At 49.3% G+C, this 20,794-nt stretch overlaps 1 protein-coding gene and 1 long non-coding RNA gene across 3 annotated transcripts; one reads left to right on the top strand and one right to left on the bottom strand.

Annotated features, from left to right (window-relative positions):
* Positions 1 to 743: 743 nt before the first annotated feature.
* On the bottom strand, positions 744 to 13,047 carry LOC143436832 (alpha-1-antiproteinase-like). 2 transcript variants are annotated; one of them, XM_076921301.1, is made up of 5 exons: positions 12,884 to 13,047; positions 4,517 to 5,148; positions 2,861 to 3,131; positions 1,836 to 1,983; positions 744 to 1,029 (listed from the first exon to the last, which is right to left on the bottom strand). In XM_076921301.1, the coding sequence occupies exons 2-5, from the start codon at positions 5,142 to 5,144 to the stop codon at positions 841 to 843; spliced, it is 1,236 nt and encodes a 411-aa protein (XP_076777416.1). In that variant the 5' UTR covers positions 5,145 to 5,148; positions 12,884 to 13,047; the 3' UTR covers positions 744 to 840. The 2 variants fall into 2 exon arrangements, with proteins under 2 accessions (XP_076777416.1, XP_076777415.1); XM_076921300.1 differs by lacking the exon at positions 12,884 to 13,047 and adding an exon at positions 10,915 to 12,179.
* Positions 5,416 to 20,765, top strand: LOC143436833 (uncharacterized). Its single transcript, XR_013106636.1, has 2 exons — positions 5,416 to 10,140; positions 20,466 to 20,765. It is a non-coding gene; the product is annotated as an uncharacterized LOC143436833 (long non-coding RNA).
* The last annotated feature ends 29 nt before the right edge of the window (positions 20,766 to 20,794 follow it).

Genomic DNA, 20,794 nt, shown 5'->3' with positions numbered 1-20,794 from the left:
TGTAGGGTTGCCTCCAAGGGTGCTCCCGGGATGCAGCTATCATGACCTGTCACTCACACCAGGGGTGGGCTTTTCAGTGATGCAGCTGCACTTGAGCCATCTAGACTCTGTAAATAAATTCACTGGTTCACCAAACTAGACTTGAGTGCAGTGATACTGTTGGTACCCTGTCTGGGGCGAATAGACATTTGTTCATACCTCCGTGGGAAAAGTTGTACGGCAGCCTTCACCAATAACCTCCCCTTAACCATTCTCAGGAAATCGCAGGTAAGATGGAGGGGCCAGCCGTGGTGAGGTGACAAGCTGGAATAGGACATGATCCTGCCTTGATGGAATATGGAGATGACAAAGCTGGCCCCTGAACTGGCAGCTCTAGGAGCCTGTGGGGGTCACCATGGGCTGTGGCCCCACTGGCAGAGGGAGGGACTACAGCCTGGGGCAGAGGACAGAGGATGAGAAGTCACTAGAGGATATGGACACTTGCTGGACCCTGGGTCTTTGAACATGAACCTCTTGGTCCCCTCCATTTTCCAGCTATGATAGAAACTTTTTTAGAGCAGATGGTTCCAGGACCAGAGTCTGTGGTCTCAGCCACAGTCCTCTGCCCACAACCTGTTTGCATGGACGGAGGAGACATGAAGACACACGCCGACCTCAAGTCCACAACATGAACTCAGGGCATAAAGACACACACACACACACACACACACACACACACACAAATACCCCACAGAGTCGAGGACTTGCAGTAGCATCAGGCATGGGCCAGGCCAGCCTGCATTTAATGTCACTGGGAAGGGGACCCAACCCAGAAGGGAGGATGACTTCTGAGAATGGTAATTAGTGTGTGGGATTCATCACTTTTCCCACAAAGAGGGGGCTCTGAGTGATCGTGTCAAATATTATGATAACGAAAGGTTTGTTGAAGTTCACGTCAGGGGGCACAGACATGGGGATGGCTTCCAAGACTGTGGCTCCTGCAGCTTCTGTTCCTCTCTCATCGATGGTCAGCACAGCCTTATGCACAGCCTGTGGAGAGAGAAGCAGAGGCCAGTTGGAGGTGGGGCGATTGCCATTCCTGGCTGGAGCTAGATCTCACATGAAGTCCACCCAGGGAGGACTTCACTAGGGATTGTGTCTCCCTCTGTCTCTTCTTGCTCCTCCCCCACCCCCTTTCATGTGACCACCTAAGAGGCCTCTCCTCCTCTCCCACTCTTCGACTGCCTTGGTCCACTCCCTCCGCCCTCCCTTCCTGATTCCATCTCTCATGGCCTTGGATGTAGCTCATAGCTCCGGGAAGAGGAAATTCATGCCCTCTACACGAGTGTCCCTGTCCAGTGTGTAGTTGTGAGCACATTGTGACAAGGGTTATGAAAATGACCTCTGAAGTCCAGACTCTTCAATATTCTACCCATTCTGAACTGCCTTTAATTCCTCTGAACCAGCTTGGTTGAATTCGTACTTTCAAACGGATGTTTCACTAATAGCTTTAAATATCAGTGATGGATGATTCCAGAGCACTCTCTGAGGTCGCCAAGCCTAAGCCTTTGTGTGAATATATATAAACTGAGTGCAATAGTCAAATTCCTCAGACAATGATGAAAGAAAGGATTGGGGCAGCACCTCAGGGAAGGGTCCATAATTCAATCTGCATAAGAAGACCCTCCCAGCTGACATCTGACCACACCCTGTCTAAGTGTGTCCTGACAGTCCTCAGAAAAATCTCAGCCTGAACTCTGTCTGTTTCCCTTTCCTCTTCTGAGCTACCCCCACACCCTGCATTGCCCTACAGACACCGGGGACATCAGGACATCACTGTGGTTGGGTAACTTTACCTTGCCGAGCTTCAAGGGAGCATCTTCTGTGATTCCGGAGAGGTCAGCCCCATTGTTGAAGACCTGGGTGATGCCCAGTGGGCCCAAGAGTGTCTTCAAGTTATAGGTTCCAGAGATGGACAGTTTGGGAAAGTGGAGACTGGCTGACCTGGTAGGCAGGTAAGAGTTAAAGTTATAGGAGTTTCATGGGACTTTCTGGGTTCTGCTGAGACCTGCCCAGTTTTGGAATTGTTTCCTGCTGGTTCTCACACTGAACATGCTACTACTCCCAGCAGGACATAAGAGTGCCTTCACCTTCATGCACTTCCCTTTTACATGGCCCCCTTCTAGCAGAGAAGTTGGAACCAGTGGGATTTCAAAGTTCAAGCTCCTGGAAGCCCCTGAAATGCCACCTTCCTCTGAGAAGCCCTTCAGGCAGATTCAGGGTGTTTACAGGGAGCCATGCCTCACTATGCCCTGCTGCGTTTGGTCAATCCCTCCTCTCTGATTCTCAGGGGAGTGAGGGTCAATGCAGCTGAGTGACATTCCCCTCACTCTCACAGAGCTGAAGGCTAAACTCTCAGGTTTTACAGGGCAAGAAAAGGGCTCAATAGGGTCTTACTGGCCCTCAGGACCTCTTACCCCTTCTGGCTTCAGCCTTATCTGGTTCTCTGCACTTTTGGGGTATTAGACCTAAGCAGAGACCTAGCCAAGAAGCAAGGACACAACCTTTGCCCACACTTAACCTCAGGGCTGCCAGAAGTTCCGTGTAGCTCATGGTTTCTCAAAGACAGCAGAGCCTGGACTCAGAGTGCACAGGTCCTCTGACCTATGGAGCACGCTCTAGGACCACTGGGTCCTAGAGACCTGTCAGCCCCATTGAGGTCTGACAGGAACAGAACATTGCTCTGCAAACTTGCCCAGAGATCTTTATTTCTGGCCTATACACTTAACTGTGGCCTTGGGTTAGAGTCCACCCTCTGCAAGCACTTTCTGTCCTTTGGGACACTCAGGGAAGGTTGCTGATGTCCTAAGGGAGTCGTCACCTTGTGTGCCTGTTTAGCAGGATCTGACAGATGTGCTCCAGGGTGAGAGTTTGCTCCAGATGCTGCATCTTGCCCTCATCAGGCAGGAGGAAGATGGCAGTGGCGTTGCCCAGGTAATCCATCAACAGCACCCAGCTGGAGAGCGTGCTGCAGTGATGCACGTCAAACATGCCCAGGCGGTTCATCATAGGCACCTTCACTGTGGTGGACTCGTCTACATGGAAGTCAGCTTCTGTAGTGTGCTTTGGATCAAATGGCTTCTCCCACTTGCCTGCAGAGGGGAGAATGAGAGGAGACCTTAGCCAGTGAGGTGGTGACACATGCCCATGGCTTTTCATGTGCACAGAGGTGTCACTACTAGCCTTCTAGACTGCCCAGGAAGTTTGGTAAGGGTAATTCAAGACTCGAGAACTCAGACCTTCCAGATTACAGAAGCTGACAGCTACCATCCTCCTTGTGAAAATATCTTACATAATTGTTATATAAAGGTGACTTGGGGTTATAAATGGAACTCCTGACAATTCTATATGATAGCTTTTTATCAGGAATGGCACGGCCATTGGCAACTAGGTGTTCAGTTATCTCTCAGGACAAATGTTTTGGTCACCTCAAGTCCCTTTCTACATCCAAGGGTTCAGTGCAGATGTCTGTCTGCAGCATAAGTCCTCTATCATCAAGATTACTGGGATGGGTGGGGACTTGGAGGAACCACCAACATGAACCCCTCAGAATGGGTCAGAGTCTGAGAGACACATCAACAAGGCCACTGGAGTGGGCAAGACCTTCAGGGACCCATCACTGAAGCTGTCAGAGTGGGCTGAGGATCTCAGGGACCCAAGACCAAGGCTGTCAGCATGAGAAGGGCATCAGGAACCCAAGTGTCACCTTTCTTTTGGATAGGAAGAGGTGAAGGAGTTGGGAAGAAGTTGACACCTGCCCTTGTCACAAAAGTACTGGGACTTAAACTATGCTGGCCTGATATTCTGTTCCACAGCACTCTGCTGGGGTACAAGGGAGTCATGAAGGCCAGAGCAGCTCCTGGTTTTGACTCCAAGACCCCACTCAGGTGATTTCTCTGGAGAGTCTTGACCTAACTACTTCCAGACTGGAGGCCATGCTTAAGATGTTAGTTGATCGGGAACTTAGGTAACCTCACTAATTCTCTCATCTCCACACAGCAGTCAGCTAGCTTTGTCCCTGGTAATATGGATAGTCACACCCCAAACAGGTAAAATGGCTTGTCCACTATCAAAGCTAACAGACAGTAGTGGCCGGACACTACTGGTATCCAACAGAAGAAGAGCTGCCCAAGTACACTCCATGGAGTCGCACTCTCTTCAGACCATCACAACCAAGATGGTTGGTTCTGAAGCTGAGGAAGGATTGTACATTCTATGACTCTCCTTTGTAGGGGAGGTGAGTGTTAGGACAAAAAAGTCTCTGATCAGTCCTTCAAAGAAGTCAGTGGATTTCATTGCTTGAAGCTAATTTCTAAACTTAACTGATGATTTGAAAGATGTCAGTGTTATCCATCAGAGAGTAGAGAATGGTGATGTGACAGTGCCACAGCCAGGAGTGAGAGCTCAGAAACTGGTCCTTGAGAATATGTATGGGTGTCTCCATGGACACCAGCTCAAGCTGATTATGCCATCTTACCTCTAAAGAAAATGTAATTCACCAGGGCGAAAACTGTGTCTTTGTCCAGGTCTTTCACCAAATCAGCTATCTTTCCTTGGGTTCCCTTCTCCACAAAATCGTTAATCACTTTCTTGGCCTCTTCTGAGTCTGCAAAGTTGACGGAGAAGGCTTCTGAGTGGTAATGGTTCTTGACCTCTTCCAGAAACTTCTCCACCAGCTTCAGATTGCTGTCGACGAAGAGGCCATTGCCTGTGTTGAGCTGCAGCTCATTGTCTGGCCTGTTGAGGGTTTGGAGGAGGTGGTGGAAGGCCTTGTGGATGGCAGCCTCGGATATTTGTGTGAGGTTGAACTCCAGGCCCTCTAGAATCTGCGAGTGAGTGTCACCCTTGCTCCCCAGGGAGAGCATAGCAAAGGCTGTGGCAATGCCCACGGGAGAGAAGAAGATGTTGGAAGTATTGGACTGATGGACCAGCTCCCGGTATAGGCTGAAGGCAAAGTCTGCCAGGTTTGGAGCGATCATATGGGAGGCTGGGTTTTCTTCTGGCTGGGAGGTGTCTGTCTCCGGGGCATCCTCAGCCAGGAAGCTGGGGACCAGGCAACACAGGCCTGCCAGAAGCAGGAGCCCCCATGAGATGGAAGGTGTCATTTTCCTGCAAGACACAGAAAGAGATGCAAGGTCAGGGCTGTGATGACTCCCATCTGCGACCATTTGACACAATATAAAAGTAACCATGGTCTGTAACAGGCGCCGTGCCCAGCCTAGATTAAGCACTGTTCTGAATGGCTATCTTTGAAGAAAATAAAGGCAGTTCTGTGGATAAAGCACTTATCAAAGGCAAGTATGAGAACAGGAGTTTAGCTGTCGAGAACCAACACAAAATACAGATACAATACCCAGCACAGGGGTGGGTGGGGATCTGTGGGGGGACAGGGCATCCATAAAGCAAGCTGGTTGGCTTTGCTAGCCAGAATCTCAGAGAAGCTCTGTGAGAAGTTCAATGAAAGACACCACTTTGATGAATGAGGGGGGGAAAGTGGCCGAGGAAACTATCCAACATCAACCTGAGGCCTCCATACACACATGCACAGGTATGTCTCCACATGCATGTTCACACTTCACACACAAGCATGTGTGAAAACTAAAGTAAACAAGATCAGATAGGATGCTCTCCATCTGCCCAATGCTGTCCTGAGCCCTCACGTGTGAACTCCCAGGGTCCTGGCAGGGAAGCCATTCCTGCCTTCAGCATGCTGGGAAGGGAGATGTTAAGTTATGCACTCAGAGTTAACAAGTGACAGCACGGCAGATGGATGCTGCACCGATGAGTGGTCCGGTTCCTCACCAATACACTCAACAGTTAGGTTTCCATCTGAAGTGACCTTGAGCCACAGGTACCCACCACATTTTGTAGGGAAGAAATCAAGGCACAGAGCGAGAAGTGGCCTTGTCAGTAATTACAAGAGGAACACTGTGGTCTGAACTAATGATCATTTGATGCTAGAAAAATCCATGGGCGCATTCAAGAATCCACATGTGGGTGCTACCTCTGATCCCCAGGGAGAGCATGTTGATGCTGTGGTGATCCTTATAGGAGAGGAGATGAATGTTGGTGACCTGGGCACACAGGGAAGTCTAAGGTTTGTAATGAAATAACCAGGTGGGCTGGAGAGATGGCTCAGCAGGTAGGAACACTTGGTGCTCTAGAAGAGGGCTTGCAGTTGAGTCCCAGGACCTCCGATGACAGGTTACAACCACCTGGAACTAGTTTCAGGGCATCTACAGCCTTCCTCTGGCCTCCTCGGGCACTATACACAGGCACACACACACATGCACACACACATGCACCACACACACATGTGTGCATGCGCATCCATAAATGCATAGAGGAGATGGAGGAGGAATGCAGAGGTTGTTCACACTCAGTCTCCACAATGCACCTCAGACCCCAGTGGCTTACTCTGAAAGAGGGACTGTCTCTGCTCTTCTCTGTAACCCCAGCTCCAGGCTGGGCTGGCCTCATCTCTGGTAGCCCATCTGCCATCTTGCCACTACTCCTTTCTCAGTTCTGGAAGAGCAGAAGTTAGTGTTTTTGCTTTAATATGGGATATGTGTGTGGTGGGGTGATCTATCCATGACAGCTCCAAGTTCTAACCCAGGCTCTGTCACTCCCCAGTGCTGTGAGCCAGGACAAATCATTTCACCTTGTTCTGCCTCTCCTACAAGGTGGGGCTGGGAGAACTCAGGGAACCAAATCTCCGCATCAGACCTTCCATGGACAAGCTCTCAAAGGGCAGTCTTGGGGACGAAAGGGTGACAGATGCTGCAAGCTCAAAGGCTGGAAAGAGGGCAGGGGAGGGCAATGTGTTGCATAGCTGAAGTGAAGCAAGGCTTGGGTTGCACCAGAGAGGGCAAACTCTGACTGGAGACAGCCAAAGTCAAGATCACACCCCCAGTCCCCCACCTCCCTGGCTCTACAGAATTCTCTCTACTCTATGTGCCACAGGCTACCAGTCTGCAACCCCATGCTCTCTTCATAGTTGGAGAAACTGAGGCCACATCTATGAAGAATGGTCAGGCAGCCATACCACATAGTTAGCTATTAATTCAATAATGAAAACGCCATCCTTTTTATTGTATGCTTTTGAGATAATCTCATGTGTCCCAGGCTAGCCTTAAATTCACTATCTAGCTGAGGACAGCCCGGAACACCTGATCCTCCTACTTCTACTTCTACAATGCTGGGATGACAGGTGTGTACCACCATGACCTCTTTATGTAGCTCTGGGCTTCATGTGTGCTATGTGAACACTCTACCGAGAGAGTCATGCTCCCTAGACCCACAGCTAGAGTTATCATCTTAATATAATGAAACCCTCAAGTTTGGGATCTGCAAACCTGAAGGGAGAAAGTTGAAGACAAGAAATATTGAATTTTGCCTGCCCTTGACCTGTAAAAAGTATCTTTCCAACTATATAACACAACGAAGCACAGACGTCTCTAGTTACCACCAGGCTTTCTGCCCTTCACTGTAAATAATCTGGAGAGCTGAACATGGGTTACATAGTACATGTTGATGTTTTCTTAAACAGGCTGCTGTGTTAGGGCTGGAGACCACACTGAATTTAGTTCTGTATATTTCCATTCCCGGTGTGGTGTTTTTGTTACTTCTTGTTTGGATTTTGGCGAACCCTGTGGAAATTCCCCACCTTCATGAAGAGACTGGGCCTTCACAGGGTGGCAAGAAAACATTCCAAGTGACCTCAGGCCAGAGGCTGACAATTCAACTCCTGACATGACCATCACTATTCACTAGGCATGCAACAGTATTTGGGAAGCACCGCCTAGATTGTGCAGCCTCAGTTATATGGAGTGGGGCCTCAGTTATACGGAATGGGTCTGGGTGAACTAAAAGGAGGATGTGCCCTGCACATGTTTGTGCCGGTGCTGATACACACGTGTGCACATACATGTAGAGGCCAGAGGTTTTCCTCAGGTGTGGCTCCTTAGGTGCCATCCAACTTTTCTTATGAAAAAGTGTCTCATTGGTGTGGAGGTTGATCTCAGGCTAGCTGGTCTGCAAGGCTGAGATCTGCCTGTGTCCATCACCCCAGGGCTGGGATTGGGTACAAACGCATGGCTCCTCACTGGGCTTGTTACTTGGATTCTAAGGAGCAAACTCTGGTTCTCATAATTGTGTGGTAAGCATTGTACTGATTGAACTATCTCCTCATCCCAGACATTGGACTTAGTTCCAAGGGTCTCTGTTTAGCAGGGGATGAGATGACGTGTTCTGTTTGGGGCCTGCTAAGCTTTGAGGAGGGAAGGCCAGCATGGGGAAGGAGACGGGCCCTGCTAGGGTGATCACACTCTTCCATCTTTCCCTTTTCCTTCTTTGATGGTGAAGGGACTGAGGCCTGGAGAGATACCCTCCTCCCTATCCCTGGCTGACACAGCAATATGCTTGGGTTTCAGACCAGGACTGGGCCAAATAGTTGAGAAGAAATAACTTAAGTGGGTAGAGGTTTGTTTTGGGCACAGTTTGAGGGGATACGGTGCTTCATGGGGAAAAGGTGTGCTGGTGGCAGCAGCCAAACGTGGCTGCTGGCTCTCACCTCGGAGGGTGAAGAAACAGGGTAGGGAAGGTCAGAGCTCAGCTCACTGTCTCCTTTTCATTTGGTCTGGGACTCCCACCCATGGGATGGAGCACCCACATTTGGGACAGGTTTACACTCTCAGTTAATCTTCTTTGGAAAGGCCTTTAGTGTTCGGCTACTGCCCTAGGCATTTCTTAATATGATCACTATGGTAATGGATGTACACTGTCACAGGCCCTGACTCTGGTCTCAAGTCTCCAGTCAGGTATGTTTTGCATCCCACCCTGTTTCTTCAAACATTGGGGTCCTGAGCCATGCTTTCTCCCTGCTGACCCCCTTACCAACCTCCAGGTCTCTGAGCCAGGGAAGACAGACAACTGAAGAGGAGGAAGAAGCTTAAGATCTTGTGGTGTAGGGACAGAAGCCAAAAAGCTGGAAGTCATACATGGTGACATTCTGACTTCAGAGGCTGGTGGGCATGGCCTCTGGGAGGCAAGAGAGAGGTGATGCCTCCCCTTGCTTCATTCTGTACCATCACAGCTAGGAGCAGAAAATGAACAATCCACTAAGAGTAGCCCAAGCAGATCCAGAAAATCAACCATAGCAGGCCACAGTCTGTGGGAGCCCAGCTCTGCCATTTACTGCCAGTGGCCTGGAGCAAATGACCTCATCTCTTTAAGCATCCTGTTTGCACAGAAGAGTCTTCTGAAGAATGGGGTATGGCAGGAACAAAGTCACGATTAAATAGCACAGACAGAAGGGCTCCTGCTAGGTCATGCTAGCCCTGGGTCAAGTGCATGTCCCATCACACCCAAGTGCACTGTCTATTAGCAGCCATGCACTACGCAAACAGAAGTATTAACTGCAGTCCTTTTGGACATGCTCACAAAATGTGTTTTATACCCAGCTCATCTAAATTTCCCTTAACATTAGTTCTATTTTATGGGGAGAAAAACTGAGGTCCAGGCAGGCTAAGCCACATTCTCAACCCCACAGAACCAGCTGGGGAAAAGAGCTGGTATTCAATTCCATACAGTTTAGTTCTAGGTTAGAGCCCTTTTCTATGTACAAAATTGAAGCCAGAAGACTTGAAATAGACATCAGAGGGCTGCTTGTTTAAATGACAAAATCATTAATGCTAAAACAGCAGGTTTGAGGCCCGATTGCTGCTGTCTATGTGACCTTACACCACTTACTTTTGGAACATCAGTTACCAGAGGATTGGTTCAGAGAACCAGTGTGCAAATGTGTGTACAGAGCTCCCAGAAGCACCCCTTATTAGCCTACTCTGGCTTTTCCAGTGGTATCCTGGGAATCTGGCCACCTCGCTCTTGCTTACATTACAAAACACCATGATGATAAACCAACCTCCCCCACCCCCCAACCCCAACTCTCCATAGAGTAAGGCTGGCTGGGGGAGGGGCGGAGCTTGGCTAACAGCAGAGAGGTTAGCAGCTATCCAAGCTTACATGCAGCCTAGAGGGGAAGATGTCTCAATCAGCAAGGTCAGGAGCCTGGAGTTTGGAGCAGCTGCCTCAGTTTGAATGGTAGGCTACATATGATTGGGACAAACTATTACCCTCTCTGTTCCCTGTTTTCTTATGAGTAAAATGGGGATAAACACAATAGCCTCCTCCATGAGGGGCTGTGGGGCTGAAATGAGTTACACGAGTGCTTTGTTTAGAGATGGGACACCTTCACATGCTCACTCAAGAAGTTGGCTCAAGCCACCAAAGGCAGTGATGTGCTTGAGCATGCATGTGCATGCACACACACACACACACACACACACACACACACACACACACAGAGAGAGAGAGAGAGAGAGAGAGAGAGAGAGAGAGAGAGAGAGAGCGCTCTCAGGCCTCTATGCTTGGGACAACCACCCCGACTTATAGGCTGAGGCCCCGGTATGTGCATCTTGGGTGTACCTGGAGAGGCCAGGTGGAGAGCCGTAGCTCCCACTGTCCTTCTAGCCTTACCTTGCTTATCCACAATGAGGGGGGAGGGGCTGGGAAAGGTCACACAGGAAAGGCCAGCGAAGGACAGGCACTGTCTGCATGGAAATGGCCGTGTCTGCACCTTGGCCCCTCCACGTCTTTGTCTCCTCTCATCTGAAGATACTAGCTATCTACTGGGCAGCATGGTTCAAGAAGGGACCCTAGGGACTGATGTTGCTATGGGAACAGGAGGCCCAGGTGCCACAGGTGTGATTAACATTATCTTCCCTGTATTGCCCTGGTCCCAGATCTGCTGCCTGCTTGGGAGAGGCAGGGACTCAGGAGCCCCTCCAATATTTCCCCAGGGAAAAATATACTCACAATTCGTTGTCCCAGAGCTGGGTGGTGACTGAGGCTGGCGAGACAGAGCTCTGTTCTAGCCTGAATTTAAACAGTGGGTGCCAAGGGGGGTGGTGGGATCTTGCTAGTGATTATTAACCAATGTCACCACAGTTATCGGCGGAGCAAACAGAGAGGGGCTAAGTCCATTGATTGGGCACTGAGGTACCACCCACACTGTTCGGGAAAGAGCTCATCTCTCTCTGCTCCTAAATCAAAGGAGCCCTAAGCAAAGCAGTTAGAACATCCATCTCTCACAAACACAACATCCCGTGTCCAAGGTGCGTCTGGTGTCCTGAGTCACACAGCCTCCAGGAAGACATCACATGGCTGGTCCTGGACTCGTCTGGGGAATTCTTGGATTGCTTCCATGCAAGCAAAATCAATATTTACTGAGTCATCTGCTTCCTGATGCCTGGGGCTGAAGATTCACTGCCTCCGCCCGGGGCTCAGAGTAGGTTATGTGCCCACCTGACAAATGGAGACATGGGCCCAGAGCAGAGAGATTGCTCTTTCCAAGTGTAGATATAAACTCTTTGTTTCCTTTGTGGGAAAATGGGCTGTGATTGACTGGACACTCCTGACAAGCTGGAGTTCAGTGCCCAGGGCACAGGCTAGGAGACAGAGAATAGCTCTATAAGGAAGACCTGTGCTGCCACCAGACAGGTTAATTTACCTCTCCAAACCAGAGGCATTTCCAGAATGGCAGATTGGATGCCAGCATGGTTGCCTAGGGTACACGAAGCTTGAGTAAAGAGTGCACATAGCAAGCAAGCCCTTTGTCCAAGTCTAAGAATCCTTTCCAGCCTTCCCGTCCCCCACCCTCCCCTCCTCTGAGCTGTGCCTGTTTCCACGGTGATTCCAAGATGCTAGTATGGGGACTTTCCTTCTAGATGGGGACTTTTCTTAGGGATGGAGACTTTCCTTAGGGATGAGGAGACTATGAAGGAGCAGTCTCTGCTTTGGGGCAAGGAGAAGATGGTCGCAGCTCTTGAATGTCTGTCTGGTTTGGACGAGGTCAGAGTTGAGGCTAATGGACTCTGTACTCTGATCTTTTTCAAAGCCTCAATCATATCCCATCAGCTCTGTGATGGGCATGGGTGGTGGGCTCACCGCCCCACCCCGTCCCCGTGGTCCCAGCTCTCCTGTCTCTTGGCCGGGCACAGCAGGTTTCAGGTGGATAAATGATGGTCACGTTCCCACCTACTGCCACTCGATGGCTGCCCTGTGATCTACCTTAGAACTCTGCCTAACGGGTGTTCCACAGGATTCTACAGCACCTGAGTTCAGACCTCAACCCATCAGACAAATTCTTTCACCTCCCGTGCCTCATCTCTTTAAGATGGGGACCATGATGACATGAAGCTGCTGCAAGAACTACATACAGTAGTTCAAGAGAAACTCTGAGCCTAGTGCTCAAGGTATCTGGACAACTGTTTGGGATGATGTCCTCGTCAGTGGGTCTCCTTGGTGTCACTGGGTGGGGGTGGAGGTATAGGGTGAGTTGCATTCTGTGGGCTTCCCTCCAGGCATTATGTCATTTAGTACACTCTCCAGATCTGGGGAGCCAGTGCTGGTATACCTCTCGCAGGAAACAGCTCAGCTCTCCCTCCTGTATACATACACCCCTTGTTCCCTTCCCCCAGCACCTGCCTTTCTTCTGGTCCCTTGTGTGTGTGTATATCTATTTTACATTTACCCAGAGTTTAGAGAACCAGACTGTGGTTGTGGTGCAATGCTATCTGCACGAGCAGAGCATATGTTCCCATCTCTGAGCCTCTGTTTCCCCATCTGTACAATGGCCATTCTTGTGACCCAGCTATCCCTCACAGCTGTCTCACTAGATGAACTGCACCTGGTGAAGTTGATCTTTACTGCACCCCTTCCCCCAAACACTGCCCCCTCAGGCAGGTAGCAGCCTGCAGGCAAGTGGGAGGTCCCAGCACTCTACCTGAGAATCTTGGCCAGATTTCAGGCAGCCACCCCTCTTGCACCTCTGGTGGCTGCTGTTTCCCACTCTTCCTCAGGTTCAGATTCTTGGCTCCCAAGGTGTCAGAGAGCCAGTCGGCCAAGTGTTTCCAGTGTCTGTCTGCCAGGGAGGAGAGCAGCTTTGGGTGGCAGCAGTAGATCTGGGAGGGGCGGAAGCTGGGCAGGAAGGGGCCTCGCCCTGTGCCAGGAGCACAATAGACTAGCCCTTCCTGGCCCAAGCAATACTGGGTGCCACCTACTGTACTGGCTGTGTCCATGAAGTATGACCCAGCATGGGCTCATCCACACTGGCTTGTAAAAGGACTGGTCCCCTCTCTAAGAGGAACAATGGCCCTGGCTTAAGGATTTCACTCTCCTGGCATAGAGCCCAGGCCCAACATCTTTCTGGGTTTCCTCAGACTGCAGTAACAAGGGGCTGCAACACACTTCTGTGCCCAGCTGAGCCCCCGAGGTTGGGGCAGAGGTGTGCATGTATGTGCGTGTATGTGTCTGTGTGTGTGTCTGTGTGTTCGTGCTGTGTATGTGTGCATGTATGTGTGTATGTGTCTGTGTGTGTGTTTGTTGTGTGTGTATGTATGCATGTGTGTGTTCATGTTGTCTGTGTGCATGTATTGTGTGTGCTGTGTATGTATGCATTAAGTATGTGCATGTATGCATGTGTGTGTTTGTTCATGTTATGTATATGACATGTATGCATGTGTGCATATATTTGTGCTGTGTGTGTGCATGTATGTGTGTGCAGGCTGCATGTGTGAGCATGTATGCATGTGAGCATGCTGCATGATGCGGGTGTATGTTCATATCCTGAGTCAGAAGGGACAGTAGGTGGCCCAGGCCATCTGAAAAAGAAACAAAGAAGGCTAAAATGGAAGCCTTTGAGGCAAGCGGGGGCTTCGGGTGGAGAACCTACCAATTTTGGTCAAGAACCCTATGCCCAGTCCCCGCTTCTCTTCAGGACCAGTATAGAAAGGAGGGCAGAATTCCTGGGGGTGCGGGGGAGCCCAGGCTACAGTTGGGAAAGTCTTGTCCACTGGTTATTTCTAGAACTGGCTATGGCTACATCTAAGCTAATTTGGAGGTAAAGTGTGGGTTGGTGGGCTGTGAGAGGCAGCCTGCTTCCTGATCAAGCACAGGCTTGAAACCCCAGTGACCCTGAGGGACAGACAGTGTTTTGCCATGCTCCTGGGCACCTGGCTCCTCTCACCACGTAACTATAGCACCCCAGCCCCAGCGCAGAGAGGTCTGTGGCCATCAGTCACGTAGGAGCAGTGCCCTAAGCCCTCCCACATGTAGATAAGGTCTCTCCAAGCTCTCAGACCAAGCCAATAGGAAGTACCTGCTGCCAGACCCTGACCCACCCCTAAATTGTATAGAAGAATCCTTTCCAGAAGGAATAGAGGTATGCGAGACCTACTCCATTGTCTGAGAGCTTCTGTCATAAGAGCTGTAACTGCCACTTGGGAAGAGATCTGCTCTCCAGAAATGCCACCAGAACACCCCCGCGCACGCACTCCTCGATGGCTAGATGGCTAGTCTGCCTCTCAGCTCAGCCAAACCTGACTCAGCACAGAGCGAAGGGTGCAGCATCTTGGAGTGGTGGAGACAGAGATGGAGGCAGCTGCAGCAGAGGCACCAGTGGAGGCAATTCTCCTTCCCTGCTCGCACTCTCTCCCCTTGGCCTGAATCCTCACACCTGGCTGGGTCAGAGATCTCTGTGGAAGCCTCCAGTACACAGCCCCACAGTAAAGTGCTCTTAAGATAATGCTAGGGTAACCCTACACACGGTTCTGCCTAGATGTGTGGGCTTGAGTACATGCTGACAGTAGCTGAGCACTGAGCTTGGTGTTTGCAGCAAAAGGGGAGGAAGGCTGGGCTGGGGGAAGGCCGGTCAATTGTATCAAGGATGTAAGGGAAAGGGCTAGCAGACTTGGGAATAGCATTTTGGGAGGAGCATGGCCTGCCACAGACACATACACACACACACACACACACACACACAGAGAGAGAGAGAGAGAGAGAGAGAGAGAGAGAGACAGAGACAGAGACAGAGACAGAGACAGAGAGAGACAGAGACAGAGAGAGACAGAGAGAGAGAGACTGACCCACACAGTCACACATACACAAACACATGGACACAGACACTGAGCTCACACACAGTCACATGCACAGGTACAAGAACGTATGCATACACACATAGGTACACACATACACACAGAGAGACAGATAGACAGACAAATACAAACACATATAGACACACAGAGACAGACAAAGACACACACTGACCCCCCCCCACACAGAGAGACATACACACAGAGACACACAAACACACAGAGACAAACACATGCACACAAACATATGAGCTCACACACAGACACTTGTACAGGCACAAGTGCACATGCATACACACATAGGTGTACACACACACACACACACACACACACACACACTCTCCTAGGTGCTTGCTACAGAGCACTGGGCTCTGACCTTGCCTTCACCACCCTTTTTGCCAGACTTTAGACAAATCCACTTAAGTGCCTTATGGCTCAGTTTCCTCCTCTGTGAGGCAGAGCTAAGAATGTCCCTTTGGCCTTTGAGCAAGTTGCAGGGTCTGCGGAGTCTGAGCAGAACACCTGCTGAGTGTGGCCCCTAGCTGAGAGGACAGTCCTTTTTTCTCAGATTCAACTCACAGTCAAGCTTCAAGGTACCCAGCAGGCCTTGGAGCCAGGCCTGAGGGAGCAGCGGGTGCCCATCTTTCTCCCTGAAGGCTCAGGGCTCCCTGTGCTTATCTGTCTTCTAACCATGTGTGATGGGCAGAGCATTTGGATGACTAAAGCCAGGCAGACATGGTTGTGTGGAGGGCTTCTTATAATCTTGGAGCCTCAGTGAGATGAGGTTTTCATTTTAGTTGTCATGACGCTTGAATGGGGCAGTGTTAGCACGTATTTCACACAGAGGCCACTCTATTGGCGGAGTGCGTGCGGTATCTGACTTAGCAAACTGGGTGGTCCAGGTTTATCTTCTGATGAGAAACTGAGTCAGCTCAGTCTCTACCTCCACTTGGTATCTTCCAACATCTTAATCCCCAGCTTCCCCTGTTTAGGTTTTGGTTTTGTTAAGTCTGGAAGCTTCCTATGAAGGGATAGTTACTCTGTTTCTGGAACTATCTGTGGGCCACTCACAGCTTCCTGATTTTATTTCTCATTTTTTCCTCAAGTAGGAAAGGAAAGGTCAGTCTCTGCACCATAAATAATGATATCATTAACCCCGGGAGTGGAGGATGACACTCCGGAAACTTCAATTCCTTTTTAAATTGGTGAAATTTATGGCATCATGTGTTGCTTAGTTTTTATAGCAAGCCCTTTTCATACTTCAGTTTTGTTCATCTGAAGTTCTGGTTCAAGGACTGGAGAGATGGCTCAGCTGCTAAGAGTACTGGATGATCTTTCAGAGGGCCCGGGTTCAATTCCCAGCACCCAAGTGACAGCTCAAAACTGTCTGTTCCAGAGAATTCCCACACCGTCTTTTGACCTCTGAAGGCAGCAGGCATACAAGCAGTTCAAAACAAACATGCAGGCAAAATACTCAAACACATTAAAAAACATGATTACAGTTTTTAAGAGACCAAGCCTATCCCAGCTTCCTTCTTAGCAGTTAATTTGTCATGTTTTGCCCAGTAGAAACTCTTTAGGTGGTGTGTGTGTGTTCTTTTTGACCCCAGCTTACATTCTGGATGCCATGTACTATGGCAATGACACTGGCTTAAACCCCATGTGCATTTTCTCCAGACATGGCATGATGATACCCCTGTGGTATCAACAATACGATGTGTGAGCGAGATCTTTGGGGAAACCTCTTCTAGAACTGGGCATGCAGGACTTGCTCTAGAGAGGCCAAGGAACAGCCAGTGGGTGTCTGGAGCTTGTTCTGCATCTACACAAGCCTTGCGGGGGTGGATCAAACAACACAGGCCTCAATTCTTAGAACTTGCCCAACTCAGTCCTTGGCTTGAAAAGGTCCCATTGATTGACCCTGTTGACTTTCTGGTGTTGATGTTGAACGTTTCTGTTTGTTCTATTTCACCAGGTCCCTTCCTGTTGTCCTTTTTCTACACAGATCCTCAAACGGACTCCAAGATGAGGCATTGCTTATTGAGTCATGATTGTCACTTATGGAGCACTGTGCGTCAGGCCTTGTCCTAAAACTTGTTAACTGGCTTGGTCCCAGGCAGTGGACACTGTTCCTAGCTCTTGAGGAGCAAAAATCAGAAATGCAGTCGAAACAAGACACAGACGGTTTCATATGGGTGCTGGATAGATGAACACGTTAGAGGTCACAGGCTGGGTGTGGAAGCTGGCTTGCTGTTCCCTGGGGTCAAGAAGAAAGGACAGTTTTCTAAGAGAAAATTGAGTTCATCAGGGAAAGCAGGAAGCAGGAAGTCCAGCAAGCTGGGCTTGCTGGTCATAAGTAAACAGGGCAGGAACAGTCTGATTGAGTGTCCGGATGTCGAGGCTTACTGGCCAAACTAGTATTTCTCAGACCTTGCAAGGTATAGTTTTAGAAAATTGTTCCTTCTGGTAGAGTCAGAATGGCAAGAGGCCTTGCCATTCTGCAGCTGGGCAGAACCCTGTTGGGGAGGGTAAGTCAAGGGAATGAAGCAATCCACCCTCACTGCTATGTCTCTGTCTTCACAACTCTGTCTGTTCTGACATCCAGAACATACTGTAACGGCTGGCTGACTGGCTGACCATTCTGTGGCCATTTTTTTTTAATGGTATATCCTTCAGGACAAATGTGGACACAGCTGCCAGTGCATGCCTACCCTTCTTCTTTTTCTCCCTCTTGTCTGTGCCCATAGCCTTTGTCCATATCTGTTACAGCATAATCATGGTGACTGACAACTACTGAGAATGTAGCACAGGACAGGTGTCCTTCTGAGTACCACATGGATGCTGGTCCTCACACCGAGCCCTCAGGTCTATTCTTTCTGATTTTTACCTTGTAGACGAGGCAGGAAAGGCTCACTGGAGTCCAGCATGTAGCTTTATGACAAGGCTGGTAAGGGACAGAAAAAAAAAGAAAACTAGTGTAACATGATATTTATTTGACTGAAAGATGGTGGCATGAGTCACTTGGCTGCGTCCCTAGACTATAAGCTGCCAGAGTTAGGGGATCATGTTCTCTGATGTCTTGGTTTGTGTGGGGGACGTTAGATGTCGATACAGAGCACACTCTTGGTTACTCTAAGATAGCCAGGGAGACATAGAAAGAACTTGTTTCATTAAAGGTTTTTTAAAGTAATATTTAAACAAAATCCTATATGCCTTGTTCTTTGAGCTGCGAGGCACGACTAGAGCAAAAGAGGTGGCAGACAAGGTAGCCAAACCTGCTTCCCATGTTGTCTTTTCTCTAAAGGAAACAGGTCCTGGTAGAGGAGCAGAGGGAGAGCTGGGCCACAAGGAAGGAAGCCACTGCCAGGAAAGGCGATTGCATCATTGAGTGGGTATCCCTCTCTGCCAGCCAGCCTGGCTTTCACCTTGACCTCCTGGCTGGTGAGCTGACTGGAATATTTCCAGCAAATCGTCCTATTCCCTGACTGACTTCTGGCTGATGGCTAGCCTCTTAGCCAATTTGTATGTAGAAGCTCTTTCCCCCCGCCCCCCAAAGGGCTCTCTCTATAAGAGGAGCTTGTCTTACCTGCATTGTTGGGGATGTTCAGAGAGGCCCTCAACTGCTGCATGCTGACCTGTGCCATGCTCTCTCTCTCCTGCCTTTACATCTGAGGGCTGTATTCTTTGCTGAGGCATTCTTAACATGCAGAAGGGCAGTAAACACCGAGTCCAGTCTTTAGTAGATTTTTACATCGGCAGACAACTACATAACTGCTCCTCCGAACAAAACACAAAAGAAATCCATCCATCCAGAGAGTCCCTTGCGTCCCTCTGTCAATCTCCCTGATGGTAAAGTCTGCTTTTATGCACCTCTCTGAAGACTGGACTTGGCTCTTCTAGAACAGCGTATGACTTTGATACCATCTAGGAGGTTTTGCATCCGGCTTCTAGAGTTTAGCATCAAGATGAAGAGATTCATCAGTTGTAACATCTACCCTCTGTTCTTGCTGACTCTTTCGGTAACATGACTAGCCTACAATGGGCCTCCCGCCTCTGCCTCCCAAGTGCTGGGATAGCAGGTGGATGCCACCACATTTGGGGTTTTTAAAGTGTAGCTACACAGAGTATTTACATATAGTGTAAGTCTTTGTGTGGACATGGCCATCTATGAGATAGTGCACACCAATTTTTAAGCATCATTACTGTCTAACTGTCCTTCCCTATTCCCCTGAAGCTTATGAGGCTTTTGAGAAGACAGTGGAGATGGTCAGACAGACACAATATAGTTCAAATCTGCCCTGAACACTGGACCCAGGAAATCAACCTCTTTTGTCTGCTGGGATGGGGAAGGTAAACCTGTTCTGGGAGCTTGGAATTACTGAGTATTGGGCAAGTGAGGCAAACACTGTCGGTCACTCTATCGCTGCCACTAAGGTCTGTACAGAGCAAACATTTAGAAGATGTGCTTCCGGTATCTGTGCCCTCCTACCATCTCCGCCATCCTCAGGTCTTAGCACTGGAAAGCAGTTGTGGGGAGGGTCTGCTGAGCAACTCAGACTCAGCTGATGGAAGTTATGGGGTCAATATGCAGGCAGCCAAGAACACAGGAAAGAAGTTCTCTTTCTACTGTGGCTCCCTCAGGAGGCCACTGCAAACTCTCTGCGTGCTTGCGCTGGCATCTCCCTCCACATACTCTGGGACAATGAGGCCATTGGAGACACGCCACGAAGGTTGGAAAATATAGACTTTGGGGACCAGTCAAAGCCAGAAACTTCAGAATTCAGTTCACTGTGGATACGTTGGTTAACCCTTTGTGGTTCTGTTGTATTTATATGTGAATAAGATGGTAGTTAGAAGGTTTTAAGGTTTGTCTTTAAGAAGCATGAGTGAATATAAGTCACTGGGGGACTTGGGAGAGACTGCCTAAGGTGGAGGGGTATCTACAGTGTGCCTCTCTTTCCACATCTCTCTCATTGCTTCTGGGCTTTTGCTTTGAACATGGAGACATGAAAGAACAGGATGGGTGTGGTGACACATGCCTGTCATCTTAACACCGAGGAAACAAAGACAGATGGATCTGAACGAAACTGAAGCCAGCTTGACCTATATACTGAATTCTAGGCTAGCCTGGTCTCTATATTGAGACCCTGTCTCAAGCATCAACCACCAAAAAAATGAGAAAAAAACCAGAAATTCTTAACATTGTGAACAGTAAAAGTATAGATACGTGCACGTGTGTGTGTGTGTGTGTGTGTGTGTGTGTGTGTGTGTGTGTGTAGAAGATTCTATAAGGAGACAAGGGGTGATTATCCCAGAATGCAGACTTACCAGAGAGGGCCGCTTAGACTTTGTTCTTTATCTTCTCGTGCATTGCTTATGCTTATGTTTCCACAAGAACAACATGCCTCTGTAAGAAAGGCCTTTTTTTTTTTTCAGATGGTGCCTTTCCGTGGTCGGTCCTCCTAACTCCTACCTGGGCCCGAGGAAGCGGACTGCTGCCCAGCAGACTCTGCTGGCACTGGGCTTAGATCGTGTGTAGGTGTTTCCCAGTCTGAGAACTTGGGATAATTTGCTTATCTTCTGGCAGCTCCCACCAGGAACATCTCCAGGACATTCAGCATGGCCTGGGAGTCGGCTTGGCTTGGCTTTTGGAAATTAACCTGTTAGCCATCTTCTTGTGGAGAGACCTTGGAGAATGCAGTATTTTTATGTCTAAAGTCATGTTTTAGATGCAAAGGCAATGCCTGGAGATCCATGCTTGGAAG

This window comes from Arvicanthis niloticus, chromosome 23 (assembly GCF_011762505.2).
Source record: "Arvicanthis niloticus isolate mArvNil1 chromosome 23, mArvNil1.pat.X, whole genome shotgun sequence".
Lineage (NCBI taxonomy): Eukaryota > Metazoa > Chordata > Mammalia > Rodentia > Muridae > Arvicanthis > Arvicanthis niloticus.
Note: the sequence above shows the minus strand (reverse complement) of the source record. Positions and strands in the feature narration are given on the sequence as shown.

Excerpts from the sequence above, each read along its gene's own strand:
- LOC143436832 (XM_076921301.1), bottom strand. The coding sequence starts at position 5,144 with ATGACACCTTCCATCTCATGGGGGCTCCTGCTTCTGGCAGGCCTGTGT. Across the intron at positions 3,132-4,516 it reads GAATTACATTTTCTTTAGAG|GCAAGTGGGAGAAGCCATTT; the intron begins GTAAGATGGCAT and ends TCCCCTCTGCAG. Across the intron at positions 1,984-2,860 it reads CTGCTAAACAGGCACACAAG|GTCAGCCAGTCTCCACTTTC; the intron begins GTGACGACTCCC and ends CCTGCCTACCAG.